This window comes from Podarcis filfolensis, assembly GCF_964270895.1.
Source record: "Podarcis filfolensis genome assembly, chromosome: 12".
Lineage (NCBI taxonomy): Eukaryota > Metazoa > Chordata > Lepidosauria > Squamata > Lacertidae > Podarcis > Podarcis filfolensis.
The window spans coordinates 55,753,504-55,773,011 of record NC_139614.1 but is presented as its reverse complement, the minus strand read 5'-3'; the positions used below and the strand labels follow the sequence as shown (position 1 = coordinate 55,773,011).

Here is a 19,508-nt window from a genome sequence, read left to right as displayed (position 1 = left end):
CTGCACCCTCTCACATCAGCAGCCACAGCAGAGAGAGAATAACTCCACCCATGTACTTCCAGTACAGGGTCATGTGACACTCTGAGCTAACATCCGGTGCTCAGAGCACATAATAGACTGTCCCTGGTTCCCACGGTACAGTCCCATAACATCAACATCCTGTTTGGCTTTCCAGCCATCTGGAGCACTCAGCAGCATTGCTCCTTTTTCGTAACATCCTCCCCCAAAAGAATCAATGCGTGTTGCGGCAAGCAAAGCGTGATCCAGAGAAGAAAACAAACAGTTGTTATACACATAACACTCCCCTGTTGTTTCAGTTCCACCCTTGGAACTACCCGCCACTGGTTTCCCCAGTGTACCTCTCTGGTTGTCTGGCTTCCAAGGAATGAGTGCATCTGCATTACCTTGGCTAGCAACTCTCTGTTGTGTCTTTGTCTCTGACTTAGACACAGCTCCAACCTGTCCTCGGTTGTTTACAACAGCAACACATGCAACAGCTAAGTTAGCAAACTCTTCTGAGTACCTTTTGGGTGGTTCACCCTTTGTAACTCTCTCAGACCTGCGCAAGAGGTGCTGATCCTCTCTGCTCACTGGTTCAGTCTCAGGACTCTTAGGAGAACCAGTTCCAACAGTAAACAGTGGCTCATCCTTCACCTGTGAAGGTCTATCCATTGTGTGAGATTTCCTCTCAATGACTGTGATAACAGAGCTCTCTGAGCTATCACTGTCGCTCTCAGTACCACTGTAATCTGTGAAATCATCATCATCATCTGACTCGTCCTCTGTGGGAAATGTGTGAACTATCACTCTCTCCTGTTCAGGAGAACTCTCTAGAAATTTTGTGAGAATCACCTGACCAGATTCAGACAAAATTACTCTGTAGAGACCCTTTTCATATCCCACAAAAATGCCTCTGGCATTCTTTACTCCACCTGGAGCTTCTGTCCTCACATGAGACCCAAAAACCTTGAAATGGGTAACAGAAGGTTTCCTCCGGAACAGTTTCTCAAAAGGAGAACTTCCCAACTCTTTTGAAACCTTTCTCACCCACGCATAATTAAACGACATGAGTGACTCCGCCCAGAACTCATGTGGCAGATGTGAACTAAGCAATTGCGCATTCATCCCCTTTTGCAATTCTTTGTTCACCCGTACACAGACACCCCTGTTCCACGCTTCCGCTGAAACAGCAACCTTGTGTCTTATCCCTTTCTTGTGCAGGAACCTCTGGAAATCCTGTAAAAGAAAAATTTTCTTCTCATCTGTCAAAAGACAATCAATGTTAGCATCATGCATATCTTTAACCTTGTCACAAAACTCCTGAAACCTTTCCAAGGCTTCTTGTGGCTTCTTTAACACATAAACCCAGACAAAGTTAGAGAAATGATCCACACACACAAGATAAAATCTTGCATTGCCTCTAGATGGTTCTAGAGGACCAATCACATCAGCATACACCCGCTGAAACGCTCTGTCGACCCTGGCCACCTTCTTGGCGCTTGTTTTGGTCACACCTGCAAGAGAAATCATGTTAGACTCAGAATTACATTCCATGTAATCACTTTGGTCAAAAGTCAACAAATACAGTCCATCTTTCTGTCTGGCAGAAAGATATAACTCTCCATCTTTGAAGATCTTGCAGCTCTTATCATCATAGGACAGTTTCAGTCCTTTCTTTGCAATCTGCGAAACACTCAGCAGATTGAACTTCAATTCAGGAACCAAGTAAACATTGTGTATAGTCAGGTTCAGACTCCTGAGATACACAGTTCCTTTCCCGGTCGCTTCCAGCTCTTGACCGTTGGCTTGTTTCACAGCGAAGCTTTGCTTCTTAAACGTCGAAAAGAGCTGTATGTGTGGGGACATATGCACAGTACAGCCCGTATCTATTATAAAAGAGTGTCCAATATCTGGCGTGGTTCCTTTCGCCATCAGGGCCTTTGCAGGTTTCACCGAAGACTTGGTATGACCTTTGCCTGCTGCCTCAGGCTTTGCTGAGCGGCCCTTCGCTCCTTTTGGCTGGCGTGGCTTCTTGCAGCTCCGCTGAAGATGCCCAGCCTGTCCGCAATTGTAGCATCGGACAACGTTCAAAGCTACAGCATTCTCTCCAGTAGCAACATCAGTGGGGGAATTAGAACTCCGTTCTTCCCTCCCCCTGTCCTTGGCATCCATTTTGAATCCAAGCCTCAGCTCTCCACTCTCGAGCTAGTAAAACCCAAAAGCTCTTTTGAGCTGTTTTTCTGCCTCTCTCAGGCAGGCAATCTCCAAGCTGTCTCAAAGTCAAAACAACTTTCGCTTTCCCGGCTCTGACTGAGCCAGCCCCAGGTGTCAGTAACTTTCCAAGCCGACTGACCGTCGTTGCTTAGCAACTGTGCATACTTCTCTTTCGTTATCTAACCACAAATATGTCTGGTATGCAAGCCTAGGCTCTCAGAGCTGTTTTTCCAAACGCAGCTCTCGTGAACCAGAGAATAAATCAATCTGCTTTCACACTTTTAGCCCGATATTCAGCATACCTTTTTGGGGCTCCAATGCTTGGAAAACACCCCCTATTGGTGTCCAGCCGTCTGTTCAGCTTCTGGCTGCAATGCAGACGTTATCTTCTTTCCTTGGTGCAGAGGATGGCACACGATCCATCAACCTCTCACCTCTCATGCTGATTCCCATGGATCAGATAACCAGCAGCGTATGCTACCATATGTTGAGATCTTCAAAGCCATATCAGTCAGAGGAATTTGGCACTCTCCAGGTGCCCGGCTTTGATTCCTTGACCTCCCCGTCAGCGACTCCCGGCAAGACAAGGCGAGGTCTCTATCGGCCGATCCTCCTCACGAACGTGAGAAGAACACAACCATCCCTCCTCCCTCACTCCCTGCCATCCCCAGGGAGGGGAGAGAGACAGACAGAAATGTATTTACATGCCTTTATTTCTGTCTCTCCAGCAGTGCAGAGGAAACATGTCTGCACCCTCTCACATCAGCAGCCACAGCAGAGAGAGAATAACTCCACCCATGTACTTCCAGTACAGGGTCATGTGACACTCTGAGCTAACATCCGGTGCTCAGAGCACATAATAGACTGTCCCTGGTTCCCACGGTACAGTCCCATAACATCAACATCCTGTTTGGCTTTCCAGCCATCTGGAGCACTCAGCAGCATTGCTCCTTTTTCGTAACAGGGGCAGGGTCCAGGATGCTCAGATTACTTCCACTAGACCTCCCCTTTCATGATGTAACCGTGATGTATGAGTGATGTAGTTTGGGGGGTTGTAACATGGGGGTTGTTGTTGTTGTTTAGTCGTTTAGTCGTGTCTGACTCTTCGTGACCCCCTGGATCAGAGCACGCCAGGCACTCCTGTCTTCCACTGCCTCCCGCAGTTTAGTCAAACTCATGCTGGTAGCTTCAAGAACACTGTCCCACCATCTCGTCCTCTGCCGTCCTCTTCTCCTTGTGCCCTCCATCTTTCCCAACATCAGGGTCTTTTCCAGGGAGTATTCTCTTCTCATGAGGTGGCCAAAGTCTTAGAGCCTCAGCTTCAGGATCTGTCCTTCCAGTGAGCACTCAGGGCTGATTTCCTTCAAAATGGATAGGTTTGATCTTCTTGCAGTCCATGGGACTCTCGAGAGTCTCCTCCAGCACCAGAATTCAAAAGCATCCATTCTTCGGCGATCAGCCTTCTTTATGGTCCAGCTCTCACTTCCATACATCACTAAACATGGGGATTAGCAGCTAATAAAAGTTTGGGGGCTCTTTTGTTCGGGGCTTCCATCTTGTTCCACCTTGTGGCAGGTGGGAGTCCTGTCGCGACAGTCTTCAATAAAAACCAAGCTGACTGGCTGCTCTGGTATTCCTGGCTGGTGTCCTTGTTTTTTTGTCAAAGGGAGCCCTCAGATTTCTCCATTAACACAGGTACTTGGGGACAGACTGCTTCCGGGTGTGGAACCTCCACACTTTCGTTACGAGTTGTTGCTCTGGCTAGTAACCAAAAACAACCACACACCCTCGACTACAATTTCAAGAAGAGCACCTACAAAGTTGCTTACCTTTCCACCTCTGCCCTCTGGGTGGGGTTTGTGATAGCCGCAATATACTGCATAATATACTTGCTCGCCTCTGTCTTTCCAGCACCGCTTTCCCCTATAAAGAAGAACAAGACATTTGGGAATGTAGAGAAATTTTAAAAAATTTGGAAATGATATACAATGAGTTGAAGAAAATGTTTAAAATGACATTTGTAAAAACAACAACAACTAGAAGCATTTTTGTTAGGGATTGTTGGACAAGACCTGCCAAGGAAAATAAATAACTTATTTATGTATGCTACAGCAGCGGCAAGAGTCTTGATGGAAGAATGGAAGGATGGAAGAATGAGAAAACCCTGACAAAAGAACAGTGGCAAGAAAAACTGATGAACTATGCGGAACTGGCAAAACTGACATACAAATTGCGAGATAAGGACAACTGTGACTTCAAAGAAGAATGGGAACTTTTTACAAATTATCTAAAAAGGTAACAAAATGAATTGGACTCCTTGGCAGGTTTTGAATAAATATACACAAATTTATTGAGGGTTAATATAGTAGATAGATAATACAAGGGTGTATGCAATTTTACAATATGCAGAGAATAACATGAGTTGAGAAATCAGAGAGAGGAGCTGAGGGAAGTTTTTGGGAGGAGGGAGGGTTTGTTGGGGAGGGGGGAGGGGGGAAAGGGGGGAATAATGAAGATGATTTGTTTTGATAATTTGTTATGTTGAAATTGTTAATATATATATATTTTTAAAAAGCATAGAGAACAGACAGAGAGACAAACAACTTTCAAAATATAGAAGAGTGGAACTGGGAGATGCTTCCTCCATCAATAGGGAGAAGGACAGGTCCCCCTTCAGACTGCGGGTGGCGATGTGATGGTTTTGTTATTGTTACGAGAACTGTAAGATCGCCCTAAGATATAAAATAATTGTTCATAAATGTACCAGGCAAACACATATATGGATATTTAAACCACACGTCGGAAAACAGTACAGGAAAACAGTCCTAAAGTCATTTTGACTCTTTCAGTGACCTCAAATATTCCTCTGCGGTTTCGATGGAAATGGGAAAAGCCTCTCCATTGTCTCTGTGCTCACAAATCCTGCCTTAAGGGCACATTTGGGTATGAATAGGGTGAGCCTGTGACCTGGCTCAGGAACTAAGTATTTATCATTACAAAAGAATGGCCAGGCTGTCTAGGTAAACCCATTAACAGGTTTCCTGCCCAGGATTCTGCTGTAGACCACCCCTTCTGTGCTGTATGTATGATGCATTTGGGGGTGGTCTTGAGCTAGGTAAAGGTAAAGGGACCCCTGACCGCTAAGTCCAGTTGCAGACGACTCTGGGGTTGCGGCGCTCATCTCGCTTTATTGGCCGAGTACAGCTTCCGGGTCATGTGGCCAGCATGACTAAGCCGCTTCTGGCGAACCAGAGCAGTGCACGGAAACACCGTTTACCTTCCCACCAGAGCCGTACCTATTTATCTACTTGCACCTTTGACGTGCTTTCGAACTGCTAGGTTGGCAGGAGCAGGGACCGAGCAACAGGAGCTCACCCTGTCATGGGGATTCGAACTGCCGACCTTCCGATCAGCAAGTCCTAGGCTCAGTGGGCTTGAGCTACAGGGTGGCAATTTCAAAAATCTATATAAGGGCTTGCACACCTTTGTTCTGGGTTCCTCCTCCCTTCTGTGTGGGATGTGTGTGTGTGTGAACACCCTGTTGCAACAGTTTAATAAAGATTAGGCTTACAAGCTGCTTTGCTTCTCAATATTCTCTGGTTGGCCTCTGTTATTTTCTCCTACCAATAGAGAACCTACATAAGGACTCTATACGGGCTCTTGGCATAGCTGTCAACTTACAGATTTGAAAATAAGGGACCAGCAGCCTTGAAAATAAGGGACCAGCAGCCAAAATAAGGGACCTGCAGCCTCACCTGTTCCAGGCACTCCAGTCTTCCTGTCCTCCTGCAGTCTGGTCAAACTCATGCTGGGTAGCTTCGAGAATACTGTCCAACTTTGTAACCAGAGGTTCAACTGAATAGAATCTGAATCACATGCACCACAAGGCCTATGAAGCCTCAAACTTAAGATGGCTCCCCGGCCTGGCTTTGCACTGCAAAGTTTGCAGCAGCACGTGCAACAAAATGGCGTCCAGCATTCAAAAACCTCCTCAGCTTGCATTAACTAGCCACACACAAGGCATGCAAACTCCACCCCGCAGTCGTTCTTAGACTTCTTATTGGGTGAGCAACACAGCCAAGCAACACAGTTGGAGCCTCCCTCCTCCCTGACCGGGAGGGAGGGAGGGAGAGGAGCTGCTTCCTTTGAAATTTAAGGGACATCATTTAAGGGACATTTAAGGGACATCCATCAATAAGGGACAGTAGCGGGACATGGCACTGGAATAAGGGACTGTCCCTTCAAATAAGGGACACTTGACAGCTATGGCTCTTGGGTACCCCATAAGGGAAGAGGAGCAGTTTTTTCTTATAACAGTTTATACGGGGGAACCCACAAACAGGATTTGAGCAACAAGAGCCCTCTCCCGTGCCATACCTGAGATGACAATGCAAGTGTCCTTTGCCCGGCGCTTCATGGCCTTGTAAGCCGCGTCGGCCACCGCGAAGAGGTGTGGTGGTCTCTCGTAGAGTTCGCGGCCACGATACTGCTCAATCACATCTTTCCCGTAAAGTGCCGTTTGCTTGTAGGGGTTCACAGAGACCACCACCTCGCCGATGTACGTGTAGATCCTCCCTTTCTCGAACCTTGGAGAGGCCAGAGGAGCAGAGTTAGGAGGGCATGCCTGATTATCATCTTCCAGAGCAACTACTCTCTTCCCAACTTAAAAATGGAAAGCGTAACGCTGGTGGTCAACATAAGAGGTTTTGTGATGGCCTGGGACTGGGGCTCGGACTCGGAACCAGAGGAGTCCCAGTCTGCACCGGATCCTTTGCCTCGGGCATCATCTGAACCAAGTCTGGGGCCTGATCCTGAAGAGCCCCAATCTGCGCAGGTTCCCCTGCAACAAGCACCAGCTGGGCCGAGTCAGGGGCCTGATCCTGCCCTGGCTCCAGATGCGGGGATGACGTCATTGCCTTCAGCTGGGCCATCACTTACAGCTGCTCCACTGCCGGTTGGGTCAGGAGAGGCTGAGACAGCCTCTGGGTCTAGTAACCCGCCGATGTCTCCCATATTTTCCCCTGCATAAGACGCCCCCATGTATAAGACGACCCCTATTTTTTGAGCCCAAAATTAAGAAATAATTAATTGCAACATTCTGTGTATAAGACGACCCCCAATTTTAAACTTTAAAAATTTTTTGGGGGGGAAATATAGTCTTATACACAGAAAAATACAGTATAGTGGTACTTCGGGTTAAATACTTAATTCGTTCCGGAGGTCTGTTCTTAACCTGAAACTGTTCTTAACCTGAAGCACCACTTTAGCTAACGGGGCCTCCCGCTGCTGTTGTGCCGCCGGAGCACAATTTCTGTTCTCATCCTGAAGCAAAGTTCTTAACCTGAAGCAATATTTCTGGGTTAGCAGAGTCTGTAACCTGAAGCGTATGTAACCCGAGGTACCACTGTATTTCTCTTTTATCTTATATTTGGGAAATGTACATCCAGTTTTTTCCCCTTTAAATTTTTTGGGGGGCCCCGAGACAGTAGAGCCCTAAGCTATAGCTTGTTTAGCTTATATGTTATAATATGTTATAAGCTTGTTTAGCTTATATGCCGTGCCCCCACAGAGTGCCAAACCCGCTATAATTCTGCAAGCTGAATTTGCAAGAATGCGACTGAGTCCCGCCTGCCAAAGAGTGACAGTCCAGAAGTGGCCACTCTTTGCCTTTCCTCTGTCCGCCCCCAACACGGCGCCACCTACAACAGGTCCCTTTGCCCTGTCTCTGCCCGCTGGGCACCCCTGGGCACTAGCTACCTGAAGGGGCTACAGAAACAAAAGTCTGCTCCCCTGTCTGTCAAGGGCGAGAGTCTGCTCTGAAGTTGAGAAACCAACGCCTTCCTGTAAACAGAGGAAGAAGGGCGGCTTGCAGGAAACTCCCAGGGTGCGTCAAACCGAGAAGAGGAAGGGGGACTTACCACAGAGGCCAGGTTGGAGGACGGAAGATGGGCAGAGCCCTATTCGCCTCAGCCGCCTCCTACAATGCAAGGCACTGATACCCTGCCTTAGAGCGATGGCCCTCCTCCAGCGTACACAACCGTTGTGCAATAAAAACAAGGACGCAAGCTGCGGCAGCCAGGCTCAGATGTGCTAATTGAGATTGAGGTTGAATCCTGACAAGACAGAAGTACTGTTTTGGGGGGACAGGGAGTGGGTGGGTGTGGAGGACTCCCTGGTCCTGAATGGGGTAACCGTGCCCCTGAAGGACCAGGTGCGCAGCCTGGGAGTTATTTTGGACTCACAGCTGCCCATGGAGGCGCAGGTTAATTCTGTGTCTAAGGCAGCTGCCTACCAGGTCCATCTGGTACGCAGGATGAGACCCTACTTGCCCACAGACTGTCTCGCCAGAGTGGTGCATGCTCAGGTTGTCTCCTGCTTGGACAACTGCAATACGCTCTACGTGGGGCTACCTTTGAAGGTGACCTGGAAACTGCAATTAATCCAGAATGCGGCAGCTAGACTGGTGACTGGGAGTGGCCGCCGGGACCACATAACACTGGTCTTGAAAGACCTATACTGGCTCCCAGTACATTTCCAAGCACAATTCAAAGTGTTGGTGCTGACCTTGAAAGCCCTAAACAGCCTTGGCCCACTAGACCTGAAGGAGCGTCTCCACCCCCATCATTCAGCCCGGACGCTGAGATCCAGTGCCGAGGGCCTTCTGGCGGTTCCCTCATTGCGAGAAGTGAGGCTAGAGGGAACCAGGCAGAGGGCCTTCTCGGTGGTGGTGCCCGCCCTGTGGAACGCCCTCCCATCAGATGTCAAAGAGATGAACAACTACATGACCTTCAGAAGACATCTTAAGGCAGCCCTGTTCAGGGAAGTTTTAAAAATGTAACGTATTGTTTTTAACACTTGATTGGGAGCCGCCCAGAGTGGCTGGGGAAACTCAGCCAGATGGGCGGGGTATAAATAATAAATTATTATTATTATTATTATTACTAATGTGGCCAACATGTGTGTCCCACAGCTGTGTGAGCCAGGCAGCAAGAAAATAAGGACATAAGAACATAAGGAGAATAACACCAGTGCAGATAGGAAGAATGTATAAAACTGCTTCAAATATATGCTGGAAATGTAAGGAAAAAGAAGGCACTTTTTACCCTATGTGGTGGGACTGTAGTAAGATTAAAAAAATTTGGGAAACGATATACAATGAGTTGAAGAAAATGTTCCAATTGACATTTGTAAAAAAAGCCTGAGCATTTTCGTGAGGGATTGTAGGAAAAGACCTCCCAAGGAAACTGGAAAACATTCTTATGTACGCGACAACGGCGGCAAGAGTCTTGAGAGCACAAGGGTGGAAGAACGAGGAAATCCCGACCAAAGAACTGTGGCAAGGGAAACTGATGAGCTATGTGGAATTGGCGAAGTTGACACATAAACCATGTGATAAGGACAACTGTGACTTTAAAGAAGAATGGGAACCTTTCACAAAGTACTTATAGAAACAACAAAATGAACTGGACTCCTTGGCAGGTTTGGAATAAACACTCACAAACTTTTTATTGGTAAGATATAGATAGATAGATAGATAGATAGATAGATAGATAGATAGATAGATGATAGATAAATTAAGGATCTTTACAATTTTATAACATAGTTACAGATAGGTAGCCGTGTTGGTCTGCCATAGTCAAAACAAAAAAATTTTTTTCCTTCCAGTAGCACCTTAAAGACCAACTAAGTTAGTTCTTGGTATGAGCTTTCGTGTGGCTTATCACAGCTATCTGCCCACCACCCATTCCCACCACCCTTCTGAGTAATACCCCTCCCCACCTTCTCACTATATAGAAGGATCTGGCAACTTCTGTTTTCAGTGTATCTGAAGAAGTGTGCATGCACACGAAAGCTCATACCAAGAACTAACTTAGTTGGTCTTTAAGGTGCTACTGGAAGGAAAAAATTTTTTTTAATTTTATAACATGCAGAGAATAACATGTGCTGAGAAATCAGACAGAGGAGCTGAGGGAAGTCTGGGGTGGGAGAGGGGAAAATGGGGGGAATGAGGATAAATTGTTATTTTGAAACTCCTAATGTGTTTTTTTTTTAAGAACATAAGAAGAATCAGCGGTAACAGGCCAGTGCCCCATCTAGTCCCATTCTCACAGTGGCCAACCAGATATCATGGGAAACCCGGAAGCAGCATTTGAATGCAAGAGAACTCGCCCGTCGCGCGATTTCCAGAAACTCATATTCAGAAGCTTTGTTGCCTCCAACTGCAAGACCCTCCAAGCGTCCCTATTTTCCAGGGACAGTCCCGGATTTACAGATGCTGTCCCGGATTCTGATTTTATCTGATGTCCCCATTTTCATTGGAGAAATGTTAGGCGGTTATGTGACCCCCGAGCCAAGGAGCTGAGGAAGCATATGACCTTTAGAAAACATCTGAAGGCAGCCCTGTATAGGGATGTTTTTAAATGTTTCGTTACGTTTTTATATCTATTGGAAGCCGCCCAGAGTGGCTAGGGCCACTTTAAATCGCCATAGCTTCCCCTAAAGAAGTCTGAGAGTTGCAGTTTGCTAGTTCAAGCTATGGTTTTCCCAGTAGTGACGTATGGAAATGAGAGCTGGACCATCAAGAAGGCTGATCACCGAAGAATGGATGCTTTTGAATTCTGGTGCTGGAGGAGACTCTTGAGAGTCTCATGGACTGCAAGAAGATCAAACCTCTCCATTCTGAAGGAAATCAGCCCTGAGTGCTCACTGGAAGGACAGATTCTGAAGCTGAGGCTCCAAGACTTTGGCCACCTCATGAGAAGAGAAAACTCCCTGGAAAAGACCCTGATGTTGGGAAAGATGGAGGGCACAAGGAGAAGGGGACGACAGAGGACGAGATGGTGGGACACTGTTCTCGAAGCTACGAAAATGAGTTTGACTAAACTGCGGGAGGCAGTGGAAGACAGAAGTGCCTGGTGTGCTCTGGTCCAGGGGGTCACAAAGAGTCGGACACGACTAAATGACTAAGAATGCTGACAGCATAGTCTCCAATTGCCACAAAAACGCCGGAACCTTCACACAAACCCTTAAGCCATCCCGGCTTCTCACTTTGTCACGCAGAGTCCTGAATTCCCAATCGCAAGCCTTTGCTTCCACCCGCTCAAAAAACCCAACAACCCTCCAATCTTCCTCTGCCTTTTCATCCATCGCTCCTTCTGTCTCCTGGCCAGGGAGGGAGAGAAGCAGCAAACTGCTTTGAGTTTCTCATTTCCACAAGCTGCTCAGCAATATCACGTGTGACAGGGAGGGTCTGCTCTGTGTCCAAACCTCTTCGGTTCCTACCCAGTTTCTTTGTATTTCTGCCTCGCTTTTTGTCGCCAGTTTCGTTTGGGACCCTGAAGTCACCTGTGTATGTGTAGTGGGCATTCCTTCTTTGGCTCCCAAAATGCACCCTTAACCTTTGGAACTCAATGTCACAAGATGTGGCAACAGCCACCGGCTCAGGTGACTTGAAAAGAACATGAGACAAATAATGATGATAATAATAATAATAATAATAATAATAATAATAATAATAATAATAATAATAAATTGTTATTTATACCCTGCCCTTCCCGGTTCAGAAAACCAGGCTCAGTGCGGCTAACAACAAATTTAAAACAATTGATGCAACAAAAAACAGCATAAAATACAGTATAAAACGTGAATAACAATAAATTCAGAATTCAAAATTCAGTTTAGGGGGGAAATCCATCCAATAAACATTAGATGATCATCAGGGCTAGCTGGCTAAATTAGTCCTATTTGGGCCAGCGAGGAGACCAGGGGAAAATTAGCTGTGGGATCTCAGAGCGGGTGATCTTCATAAAAGGGGAGGGAAGGAAGGGGAATAAGAGATCAGGCTGAATTCAAATTAAAGGCCAGGTGGAATAGCTCTGTCTTACAGGCCCTGCAGAAGGAAGTTAAATCCTGCAGGGCCCTGGTCTCATGGGACAGAGAATTCCACCAGGTCAGAGCCACCACTGAGAAGGCCCTGGCCCTGGTGGAGGATAGTCTGACTTCCTTAGGGCCCGGGACCTCTAAACTATGATTATTCATGGACCTTAAGATCCTCTGTGGGGCAGACCAGGAGAGGTGGTCCCGTAAATACGAGGGCCCTAAGCCACTAAAGTGTGGGCTGTCCTATCAGTGATTGGTAGCAACGATGGTAGCTATATGGAAATCATATTTAGATTCGGAGGTGATGACAGCACTAAATCTGAACCAGGGTTCAAATCCCTGCTTGAAGTTCAGCGGCCGGCCTTGGGCCAGTCGTCATATCTCTGCCAGGCCTACCTCGCCACGTTGTTGTGAAGATAAAACAGGGGAAGGTTGGCAGAACCTTATAGCACGCACTGAGCTCATTGCAGGAAATATGGAATATTCGAATAATAATAATAATAATAATAATAATAATAATAATAATAATAATAATTTATTTATACCCCCGCCCATCTGGCTGAGTCTCCCCAGCCACTCTGGGCGGCTCCCAATCAAGTGTTAAAAACAGTACAGCATTAAATATTAAAAACTTCCCTGAATAGGGCTGCCTTCAGATGTCTTTTAAAGATAGGATAGCTGCTTATTTCCTTCACATCTGAAGGGAGGGCGTTCCACAGGGCAGGGGCCACCACCGAGAAGGCCCTCTGTCTGGTTTCCTGTAACCTCACTTCACAGTGAGGGAACCGCCAGAAGGCCCTCAAAGCTGGACCTCAGTGTCTGGGCTGAAAGATGGGGGTGGAGACGCTCCTTCAGATATACTGAACTGAGGCCATTTAGGGCTTTCCAGGTCAGCATCAACGCTTTGAATTGTGCTCGGAAACGTACGGGGAGCCAATGCAGATCTCTCAGCACCGGAGTTTTGTGGTCCTGGCGGCCGCTCCCAGTCACCAGTCTAGCTGCCTCATTCTGGATTAATTGCAGTTTCCAGGTCACCTTCAAAGGTAGCCCCACGTAAAGTACATGGCAGTAGTCCAAGCGGGAGATAACTAGAGCATGCACCACTCTGACCAGACAGTCTGCGGCAGGGAGGGTCTCATCCTGCGTACCAGATGGAGCTGGTAAACGGCTGCCCTGGACACAGAATTGACCTGCGCCTCCATGGACAGCTGTGAGTCCAAAATGACTCCCAGGCTGCGCACCTGGTCCTTCAGGGGCACAGTTGCCCCATTCAGGACCAGGGAGTCTCCCACACCCGCCTGCCCCCTGTCCCCCCAAAAACAGTACTTCTGTCTTGTCAGGATTCAACCTTAATCTGTTAGCCACCATCCATCCTCCAACCGCCTCCAGGCACTCACACAGGACCTTCACCACCTTCACTGGTTCTGATTTAAAGGAGAGGTAGATTACCCGTCAGTTGTGGGCAATCCTAGAGCTGTGGAGCTGGAGGGGACAGCAGTGGTCATCTAGCCTGACCCCCCTGCAGTGCAGCAGTCCCAGCTAAATGGCTGTGGCTTGTGGCTGGCCACTCTGGGGAATGGGAAGCCAGCCTTGGACCTGATCCAGCAGCTCTCTTCCTGCGTCTCCTCTTCAGTCTCTTGCCAGCAACCCTCCCTAGCCATATCCTGAGGCAGTGAGTCCCATAAGCCAGACACAACTGACCCCTGGCCCCGCCATCTTTCGCAACCCTCGGGACTTCCAAGTTGTTACCTCAGCTTCAGGTTCTCCATGAAGTCTTCCATGGTGACCTGGTCTAGGAGGACAAAATCGGCCTTCCCAAACTCCAGGCTTTCTTGCTCGGCCATGATTCGCCGTGTGACGGGTGCAGAGATGGGGAGAGAGAGAAAGAAATAAGGCCGCTGGATCCCACCACTGGCAGACCGAAAGCAAATGACTCAAGTCGCCGATAGCTGGCGGGGAGAGCTTCCTTCAAAGAGGCGAGGGTGGAGACCTGTGGTTAGCTGGGGCTTTTGAGATGCTTGCGTTTCCGCTCGCTCGGGTGTCGTCGTGCATGAAAAAATAAATTGCGCCCTTGCAAACCCATAGACCAAACTCACATGAATGATGACTAGGGAGAGGGGGTGACACCAGAGGTTGATTTTTAATTTTATTTTAAATAGTTGTATTACGAATTTTACATAACAAATTATCACATCACATCATTTTCATTTCCTGCCCCCAGTTCCCCCCCAGAACCCCCACGAAACTTCCCTCAGTTCCTCTCTGATTTTCCAACACGTGTCATTCTCTGCATATTGTAAAATTGTAAAGATCCGTAAATTATCTATCTATTATGTCAACCGTCAATAAATTTGTGTATGTTTATTCAAAGCCTGCCAATTGATTTTGTTCGTTTTTTTAAGTACAGTCATACCTCGGGTTACAGACACTTCAGGTTGCACGTTTTCGGGTTACAGATGCGCTGAAACCTGGAAGTACCGGAATGGGTTACTTCTGGGTTTTGGTGCTTGCGCATGCGCCGAAGCGCCAAATCGCACTTTGCGCATGCGCAGAAGCACCGAATCGCAGCGCTGCAGGTTGCGGACGCTGCAGATTGCGAACATGCCTCCCGCACGGATCACGTTCGCAACCCGAGCGTCCACTGTAATTTGTAAAATATTCCCATTCTTCTTTAAAGTCAGTTGTCCTTATCTCGCAGTTTATATCATGTCAATTTCGCCAATTCTGCATAACCCATCAATTTCTCTTGCCGCTGTTATTTTGTCGGGATTTCTTCATTCTTCCATCCTTGTGCTATTAAGACTCTCGCCGCCGTTGTCGCATGCATGAGTAAGTTCATTATTTTCCTTGGCAAGTCTTTCCCTACAATCCCTAACATGCTTCTGGTTTTTTTTTACATATGTTAATTTAAACATTTTCTTCAACTCATTATATATCATTTCCCAGATTTTTTTAATTTCTCTGTATTCCCACCACATATGGTTTATAACACAGGGACTTTCTGTGGGGAAAGAGGCGCAAGTTATTCCACCCCGTTCTTGCAATATGGCGGACAAAACTGCCCAGCAAGTTCTGAAACAGAACTGAGTCACACATTTACGTACATGTCCTCAAAGTTTCCTCCGTTGAAAATAGGGACGTTTCTTATTCCCACCCCAGCTGACTCTTAAAACCCCATTTTCGTCCCCATCTCCCCAAGAGCATTTCCTCCAATCCCTGGTGCCATTTTTGTCTCTTCTCCATTTTGAACCAGGCAGGTGATGGAGCAATTAAAAGACTTTTAGGGACAGTGTCCTAGCAGGACGACCGATGAGACGAGACCACCTCTCCCTTGCTTTGCCCATTTTGCAAGAGATGCTTGCACCCTCCGCAGTTCGATTTTGCAGCACTTGCTCAGCCACCCCGACATTCGGTGCTGGCCTGTGGCTAGTGATGTAATTTCCTCCCTTCTGCGAGAGGCCTTTGCACCAGAAAGTGCTTCTAGCTTGGATCAGAGAGCCCTAAACCATCCTTGCTGAATCAGCTGGCAGAAGCAGCCGCCCTCTGGGGCTGAGCTTTATTACACAGTTACTATATGACTTAAGTTATAAGTTAAGGGACGCGGGTGGTGCTGTGGTCTAAACCACAGAGCCTAGGACTTGCCAACCAGAAGGTCGGCAGTTCGAATCCCCGCGACGGGATGAGCTCCCGTTGCTCGGTCCCTGCTCCTGCCAACCAAGCAGTTTGAAAGGACATCAAAGTGCAAGTAGATAAATAGGGACCGCTCTGGTGGGTAAACGGCGTTTCCGTGCGCTGCTCTGGTTTGCCAGAAGAGGCTTAGTCATGCTGGCCGCATGACCTGGAAGCTGTCTGCGGACAAACGCCGGCTCCCTCAGCCAATAAAGCGAGATGAGCGCCACAACCCCAGAGTCGGCCACGACTGGACCTAATGGTCAGGGGTCCCTTTACCTATATGACTTAAGTTGCATCCAGTTTGGGCTGCCTCAAAAGAACTGCAGCCAATTATTGAGCAAGGGTAGTTGTAGGCAGCAGAGACTTCCCTGCTAGGCTACTCCCAAATTCTGCAAATGCCACCCTATACATGCCAGAATGGCTCCCTCCTCATTTTCCTTCCACCAGCAGATGAAGACTGTTTTATTCCAACAAGCCTACGCGAAGGAAAGGGCTTTAATAGTGCTGCGTTGCTCCTATTATTTGCATTTTCATAATTTGTTCCCATACTGTTTCAATTCTATTAGATTTAATTACTCATTAACTATTGCACTTTTATGTTTTTCGCTTTGTGCATTTTTTCCCTGTGTCGTTTTGAGTTTGTTTAAGCCGCCTTTAGTCTGGGAGAAACGTGGGATATAAGTAAATATGCAGCTATAAGAATATACTCCTTTGCTACAAGTGAATTTTGCAGAAGCGGTGCGATAACGTTGTGATCAAATTTTGAACGTCTGAACAGCCTGGAAAGGGAGCCCCAACTAACGAGAGGGTGATGGAGAACCCACAACCAGGCAAAATGTGCCCATGATCCTAAAATTCCCCAGCCCGTGAGCCCCAAAATCACTGCGGAAGTGAGTTCCACAGTTTAACTATGGGCTGCATAAAAAAACAACTGTTTTATGTGTCCTGAATTTATTCCTGCCACTTTCCCCGGTCCATATTCATCCACTTATTATTTAGGGGAAGTGCGTGGAACAGGTCTTGGTGTTTCGATTTCTGGGAATGGAGTTGAGAGACGACCTAACCTGGGGAGAGAACAGCAAAGACCTGGTGAAGAGAGCACAGCAGAGGTTATATTTTCTGAGAATCCTCCGGAAAAACAATCTCTCAAAGGACCTGCTGATGGCATTTTACCATTGCACTGTGGAGAGCGTATTAACTTATGGTCTCTGTGTGTGGTTTGGGAGCTGCACAGTCAGGGGAAAAACAATGCTGTCCAGGGTTGTAAAGACTGCAGAGAGAATAATTGGGTGCACTCTTCCCACCTTGGATCAAATCTACGCTTCCAGGTGCCATAAGAAAGCGGCAGAGATAGCGCAGGACAGTGCGCACCCCGGAAATGATCTCTTTCAGCTTCTGCCTTCTGGGAAAAGGTACAGGGTTATAAAGACCAGGACTAGCCGCCTGAGAAACAAATGCAATTCTGGTTCTAAACGCAGCATAAGGGGTCTCTATAGTATAGTGTGTTTTAAAATGGGGTTTCAGAGTTTTTAGAGGTTTTTGAATGTTTTATGTAGTTTTTCAATTTCATTGTTCTGCATGGGACAATGACAATAAAGATGTCGTATATCAGCCTTAGCCCTCCAGCTTCTAAACAACTGCAGCTTCCCACTTTGCAGCTAACTAGTCCAGTAGATAAAGGAGGTGGGAAAAAAATGGCAAATGTTTTTCAGGGTGAGCGAACTTCCTTCTTCCTTGGAATAGAGGAAGTGGGGAGGCAAGCAAACACACACTCAGGAAACAGCTTAATAAGATGCCCGATTACCTGCCCGCACCCCGTTGCCCAGAGCTCAGCCCAGAAGCCCTTTGTAAAAGCACTTCCTTTTCAGAGTAGAGGAAAAAAGCCAAACCCTGCCCCCCCCCCACAAGAGACAAAACGCTGCACGATTTACTGTATTTGCTTATTTATTAAAAGAATCTTGCGCTATGACCAGAGACTTCCTCTTTCAGGTTTGACATCCTGCCCAGATTTTGTCACCCAGTGAAATGACTCAGAACGGGATGAGTGAGCCGGGGGAAAGCACAACGCCACACCCACGGGTTAAACGCAACAGCCGGCCGGCCGGGCTCAGGTATTAAGGCAACAGCAGTTGTCCAGCAGGGATGGGTCACATATCCTAGCAGCTGCACTGCTCTGCTCCTCTTTCTTCAGGGATCTGGAAGACAAAACAGGCAGGAGCTTTAAAATCTGCACAGCAACGCTGAAAGATCTAGTTGAGAAAGGTCACTCTATACTCCGTCCATCTGGCTGGGTTTCCCCAGCCACTCTGGGCGGCTTCCAACAGAATATTAAAATACAATAATCTATTAAACATTTAAAGCTTCCCTAAACAGGGCTGCATTCAAATGTCTTCTAAAAGTCTGGTAGTTGTTTTTCTCTTTGACATCTGGTGGGAGGGCGTTCCACAGGGCGGGTGCCACCACCGAGAAGGCCCTCTGCCTGGTTCCCTGTAACCTGGCTTCTCGCAGGGAGGGAACCGCCAGAAGGCCTGCAGAGCTGGACCTCAGTGTCCGGGCAGAACGATGGGGGTGGAGATGCTCCTTCAGGTATACAGGACTGAGGCCATTTAGGGCTTTCAAGGTCAGCACCAACACTTTGAATTGTGCTCGGAAACGTACTGGGAGCCAATGTAGGTCTTTCAAGACCGGTGTTATGTGGTCTCGGCTGCCGCTCCCAGTCACCAGTCTAGCTGCCGCGTTCTGGATTAGTTGTAGTTTCCGGGTCACCTTCAAAGGGAGCCCCACGTAGAGTGCATTGCAGGAGTCCAAGCGGGAGATAACTAGAGCATGCAGCACTCTGTTGAGACACTCTAAGGGCAGGGAGGGTCTCATCCTGCATACCAGATGGAGCTGGTAAACAGCTGCCCTGGACACAGACCTGACCTGTGCCTCCATGGACAGCTATGAGTCCAGAATAACTCCCAGGCTGTGCACCTGGTCCTTCAGGGGCACAGTTACCCCATTCAGGATCTCAGGAGTCCTCGCTTTTGCCACCCCTCTGAAACAACTGTCAACCCAAGCCTCTCCAAATCCAAATGCAAAGTCTGAGCAGATGCACTCCCTACTCAGAAGCAAATTCCACTCGGTTCAAATGAATGCACCCAGGACAGCAACTAAAGAGAGATTCTCTCGTCCGACAAAAGCACCCGTTCAAAACAAAAAGGGTTTTGCTAGTTTGCTTTTTGAAAGAGATGCATAAACTCGTTTTCATTTCCACTGGCAACAGATTTCCAGATCAGACAGCCCTGCGGCTGACGAGACCCCTTAAGACTGCAAGGTGGTTTTAAAAGCCTCAGTGCCCTCAGCTTGCCCTGTTCTAACTGCAGCAGATGCGCCTTCTTCGCATCCGATTCTCCTGGGAAACGCTTGTCTGAGATTTCTATAACCTCACCCCGAAGACGGAGCAGAGGGAGGCCTCAAACGTCACAGATTTGCTTTTGCAAGCGCTACAGGAATGATCAGGGTCACGGGTATGACCGAGCCACGCTGGAAGGCTTGCGGGAGGAGAAGAATGAGAAGGCAAAGATAGGCACACAACCTCTGTCCCAAGAGCTGCTGTTAGGTCAGTATTCTTCGACATGAAGAATCCCCATCTGCCTTGGGCTAGGGGTGAGGAAGCAAAGGTCCTCCAGCTGCTGTCAAACTCCCATCAGCCCCCAGACAACATGGCCACTGCTCAGGAATGCTGGTGTTGTAAATAAAAA

At 47.7% G+C, this 19,508-nt stretch overlaps 1 protein-coding gene across 3 annotated transcripts in view; it reads right to left on the bottom strand.

Moving 5' to 3' along the window:
* Window positions 1-14,017, bottom strand: part of MYO1G (myosin IG) — an 87,181-nt gene extending 73,164 nt beyond the window's left edge. Inside the window, exons 1-3 of one of the 3 annotated variants that reach the window (XR_014540458.1) lie at window positions 13,843-14,017; window positions 6,592-6,800; window positions 4,044-4,137 (exon numbers count right to left, since the gene is read on the bottom strand). Coding sequence is in view for 2 of the 3 variants with exons in the window: in XM_083579354.1 (XP_083435480.1) it covers window positions 4,044-4,137; window positions 6,592-6,800; window positions 13,843-13,937 (398 nt within the window). In the remaining variant the exon portion in view is untranslated. Of the gene's footprint in view, window positions 1-4,043; window positions 4,138-6,591; window positions 6,801-7,842; window positions 8,060-13,842 lie in introns of those variants that run through there. The other 2 variants (XM_083579354.1, XM_083579355.1) reach the window with 2 other exon arrangements.
* Between the last annotated feature and the right edge of the window lie 5,491 nt (window positions 14,018-19,508).